Source organism: Poromitra crassiceps, assembly GCF_964638095.1.
Source record: "Poromitra crassiceps genome assembly, chromosome: 30".
Taxonomy (NCBI): Eukaryota; Metazoa; Chordata; class Actinopteri; order Beryciformes; family Melamphaidae; genus Poromitra; species Poromitra crassiceps.
The window spans coordinates 4,731,316-4,736,315 of NC_139652.1; the positions used below are offsets into that span (position 1 = coordinate 4,731,316).

Consider the following 5,000-nt stretch of genomic DNA (forward strand, 5'->3'; position numbering starts at 1 on the left):
CTTTATGTTTCAAATAAATATTCTATGTTTTACAATATATTGTAGTTGAATACAATGTTCCTGTCAGTCTTACCGTCTGTGTCCTTTCACGTCCTACTGTATCAGTCCTCAACAACCTGTGTGTGTGTGTGTGTGTGTGTGTGTGTGTGTGTGTGTGTGTGTGCACACTCAGGTCCTATCTGCAGGTTCATCAGATTGAGTTAGACAGCCTCAGCAGACAGATGAGAGAATCAAAGAGGAATTCACGCCTGGTAGGTCTGACATTTACTCTCATTACTTTAATCTACTCTCATTACTTTACTTTAAGACATTTACTATCATTATTACTTTAATACATTTACTATCAATATTACTTTAATACATTTACTATCGTTATTACTTTAATACATTTTTATACATTGGACATAGACACGAATACAAATAATTTTTATGGCTTATTTTTTGTTGTTTTTTATTTTTTGTTAAATTGACTAATATTATTTTTATTTACCTTTTTTCTTTTTTCTTAAGTGCACAAATGTGCATTTCAGTCGGAAGTGTTTTTCTTCTCCAGTCGAAATCTCAGCCTTTTTTTTATTCACTTTTTTTCATCTAAAACAACTAATTATAAACAAATGCCAAAAGATATCAAAACTATTTTGTGATCACGTATTTGAAAGTGAAAATAAGTGATCACAGGGAGAGTTATGGGCAGCAGAAAGTTGGCTTTTTAAAATCTTCTGACCAAAGGGAAATATCACTATTAAATGAAGACTGTCATGTCCTGTTTTTCCTCACTGATGTCATGTGAGAGACACTGATGGTTTGACTCCTCTCCTTCCTCAGGGTTTCCTGTACGAACTGGACAAGGTGAGTTCACCTTTCATTCTACTAACAAGTATTATGACCCTAGTAGCACTTAACACGTTCACTGCCATTGACGAGATATCTCGGCTTACAGAATCCAACGGTTGACTGCCAATGACGAGATATCTCGGCTTAAATTTTTTTTTTTTTTTTTTGACGGTGGGACGTGGATCAATGCTCCCCACGTCTCCTATAAAAATATTGGAGCAACCGAACGTGTACAACCCATTCCACCGACCCACTAAGTGGCGACAGTGCTCTCCAAACTAGAGGAAGGCAAGCAAAAAGCAGTGTGAGGAAGCCATTCTCATGAAAATGGATTGGCGAAAACGCTTTCGCTTTCGCGTTTGGGAGCTGGCGGGGGGGGATTGCAAATTTGCATAATAGATTATGGGTGCAAGACACTTTGAAACACGCAGCATAAATAAGACCAGAATCACAAAAGCTTCATCAAAGCTCTCAACCGAAACCGCAAGAAACGAGCGAGCCCATCCAGACTTGCCGAGCGGCCGCCAGCAGGCAGGAGCAGCAGCAAAGCAGTGAGCCTGGTGATGCGAGGTTACAACAGCAGCAGAAACGAGCTTGTGACACGCCCGCTGCAGCCAAGAAGAACACACACGGAGGGAGGAGTTTGAAGGAGAGGGGTGTTTCCTGCTGTTATGGAGGAAATTACTGTTCAAAACTATTGTTTAGATGTCTGACGTCTTACTGATGCCAAAAATGAATGGTTAAAGTGACTGTTCTATCGAATTTCACAAAAAGCCGTTTATCTCAGAATACATTTTCAGACGCTGAAACCATGCTGTATTCAACTGCTAATGCTTACATAACTACTAACTCTACAAACTAACTCTTTTACACAGAGAAAGCACACATTCTATTAGTTCTTTTGAGATATTGTGTGTTCACAAAATCCTAACAGAAACGAATCCTCGGCTCTTGAAAGATGAGCCAGAATCCTCAAAAAAAAAACTTGGCAGAAGCTAACTACAGTATTGAAAAACGGCTGGCAGTGAATGTGTTAAAGGAACACTCCGCCCATTTTCAACCAGCTTTGTATCATTAGAACATCAGTAGTATATCAGAAAACTGTAAACGGTTTTGAAGTCTGTCATTTAATTTGACAGTTATTGAGTGTTAAAGTGTGGACCAGTGACATCACTGGTCCACACTAACTCAAATTAATAACTCATTAACTAAAATCAACTCTCAATAACTGTCAAACTATTCATCATTCATCTAGTTTGACAGTTATTGAGAGTTGATTTAAGTTAATGAGTTATTAATTTGAGTTAGTGTGGACCAGTGATGTCACTGGTCCACACTTTAACTAACACTCAATAACTGTCAAATTAAATGACAGACTTCAAAACAGTTTACAGTTTTCTGATATACTACTGATGTTCTAATGATACAAAACTGGTTGAAAATGGGCGGAGTGTTCCTTTAAGTCCTGCCTCTGCCATGTTAGTGGATGGGAAATGAGCCAAACTAAACGTATATAAAAAAAAAACTAAATGTAAAAAATCCAAAGGTGGATTCTATCATCTCATCGGATATTCCCCCATACGGTTCCTCCATCGCCCACAATCAAAATCACATTTCCATACAGGCACTGATAAACTGAGCTCATAGTGTGAATCTACACGGTTACTTTTGACGAGTCAAAAAGTATTAGAACTTAAAGTGCCATATTTACACAGCTAGAGCATTGGCTTTAAATAAACACACTACGCAAAGCTAGAACCTCAATCTGACTGTGTGCTTTATTGTGGACCAGTCTCAATCTGACTGTGAGCTTTACTGTGGACCAGTCTCAATCTGACTGTGAGCTTTACTGTGGACCAGTCTCAATCTGACTGTGTGTTTTACTGTGGACCAGTCTCAATCTGACTGTGTGTTTTACTGTGGACCAGTCTCAATCTGACCGTGTGCTTTACTGTGGACCAGTCTCAATCTGACCGTGTGCTTTACTGTGGACCAGTCTCAATCTGACCGTGTGCTTTACTGTGGACCAGTCTCAATCTGACTGTGAGCTTTACTGTGGACCAGTCTCAATCTGACTGTGAGCTTTACTGTGGACCAGTCTCAATCTGACTGTGAGCTTTACTGTGGACCAGTCTCAATCTGACCATGTGCTTTACTGTGGACCAGTCTCAATCTGACCATGTTGCTTTACTGTGGACCAGTCTCAATCTGACCATGTTGCTTTACTGTGGACCAGTCTCAATCTGACCATGTTGCTTTACTGTGGACCAGTCTCAATCTGACCATGAGCTTTACTGTGGACCAGTCTCAATCTGACCATGTGCTTTACTGTGGACCAGTCTCAATCTGACCATGTGCTTTACTGTGGACCAGTCTCAATCTGACCGTGTGCTTTCCTTTGACAGCAAGTGAAGGTGACGGAGCGCTTCATACGACGCCTGGAGTTCCACCTCAGCAAGGTGAGACTTTCATCCACCTTTCCCAACATGGACTTTGACAGCTTGGTTTTTGTAATCGCATTACTTTTAGATTGCAAGATTACTTTTTGATGACATTTCTGCCATCACATTACTTTTAGATTACAAGATTACTTTTTGATTACATTTTTGCCATCACATTACTTGTACAATATATTTAGATGATGTTTTTGGTGATGAGAATACTTTTACAGTGCATTTAGGTGCCATTTTTGTAGTCGCATTACTTTTCAATGACGGTGAGATTAGATTACACTTTAGAAATCTATCGTGTTAATTTTCATGTTGAGTTTCCTGATGAATCCACAAAGGTTTTCATACTAACACAGGTGTGCTCTGTAGCTGTCTGAACCCCCGGCGTCATTTTATTGTGTCTGTCTCACAGCCTGTCTCACAGCCTGTCTCCCCTCACAGCCTGTCTCCCCTCACAGCCTGTCTCTCCTCACAGCCTGTTTCCCCTCACAGCCTGTCTCTCCTCACAGCCTGTCTCACAGCCTGTCTCCCCTCACAGCCTGTCTCTCCTCACAGCCTGTTTCCCCTCACAGCCTGTCTCACAGCCTGTCTCACAGCCTGTCTCTCCTCACAGCCTGTCTCTCCTCACAGCCTGTCTCCCCTCACAGCCTGATGGGTGACGGTCACGGAGGCTACGTCGGCTAAGGCTAAGTCGAGTCTTGACTCACCTCCCCAGTGTTAACCCGAGTCCAGTCCCCATTACCTGAGTCCCAGTCCAGGACTACTTACTGAACACCAGCATGAACACACGGGCCTGCCCTCACAGCACATTATTGGTGTATATATGAATGATTAGCGCCTATTACAAAAAACAACAGTCTCTTTATCAATTAACAAGTCTGAGTCCTCGTCTTCAACTTCCGAGTCTGACATGAATGCTGGAGTCAAAGTCCAGTCACGAGTCCTGAAAATGGGCCCAGGACTTGGACTCAACTCCAACATGGGTCTATGGTTGTTGTCCTTCCTTGTCCAGATTGAGGAGCTGTACGAAGCCTACTGTCTGCATAGGAGGCTCCGAGACGGAGCCAACAAGATGGTGAAAGCCTACACTGCAGCGCCCCCTGGCAGCAAGGAGGCCAGAGAGAGTCTGTCTGAGGCCAACAAAGGATACAAGGAGTACACCGAGGTAAGGAAACACGGAGGCCAGAGAGAGTCTGTCATGGCCCCTAGCGTCCCTTTTCCGCGCAGTGGTGACGCAGTCGCAATTAACGTAGCGGCCAGCGCGAGTGCACTTCTAGTCCTCAGCGCGCACCTGCACATTTGTGCAACTCTGTATATTATGCGGAGGCATCGTGAGGGCGTTACATCCACACAACCAATCAGTGTCCCTTCTTTCATTCCCTTTCATTCATTTGTGCAATTGCCATAGGTTGAGGCCACGTCTCGTCATAGACAGTCCGCATGTCTGGGAACGCCCACAAAACGCGAGTGGGGTAAAACCGCCGATATATCTCATGGGCTGACTCACCAAAAGACGGTGCTGCGGCTCTAAACTACATGTTTGGGGGTTCTAGAGCAGAACACAAGACGTCTGCTCAGATGTGCGTTTACTGCGGTGGTTAAATCCCCGATCGTGTCTGCCTGGGCTGGGCTATCAGCTAAATTCTAACTTTGCTGAATGGATAGGACGGGGGAATTTACCCCACCCTGACCCCGCCCCCAGGCTAACCCAGCGTC

At 43.4% G+C, this 5,000-nt stretch overlaps 1 protein-coding gene across 1 annotated transcript in view; it reads left to right on the forward strand.

The window, feature by feature from the left end:
- LOC310800625 (rho family-interacting cell polarization regulator 1-like) overlaps positions 1 to 5,000 on the forward strand; it is a gene marked incomplete at its 3' end in the record, with an annotated part of 60,948 nt that overhangs the window by 18,622 nt on the left and 37,326 nt on the right. The window contains exons 4-7 of the mRNA XM_083663255.1: positions 173 to 251; positions 826 to 849; positions 3,240 to 3,293; positions 4,297 to 4,449. Coding sequence (XP_083519381.1) covers positions 173 to 251; positions 826 to 849; positions 3,240 to 3,293; positions 4,297 to 4,449 — 310 coding nt within the window. The remainder of the gene's footprint in view (positions 1 to 172; positions 252 to 825; positions 850 to 3,239; positions 3,294 to 4,296; positions 4,450 to 5,000) is intronic.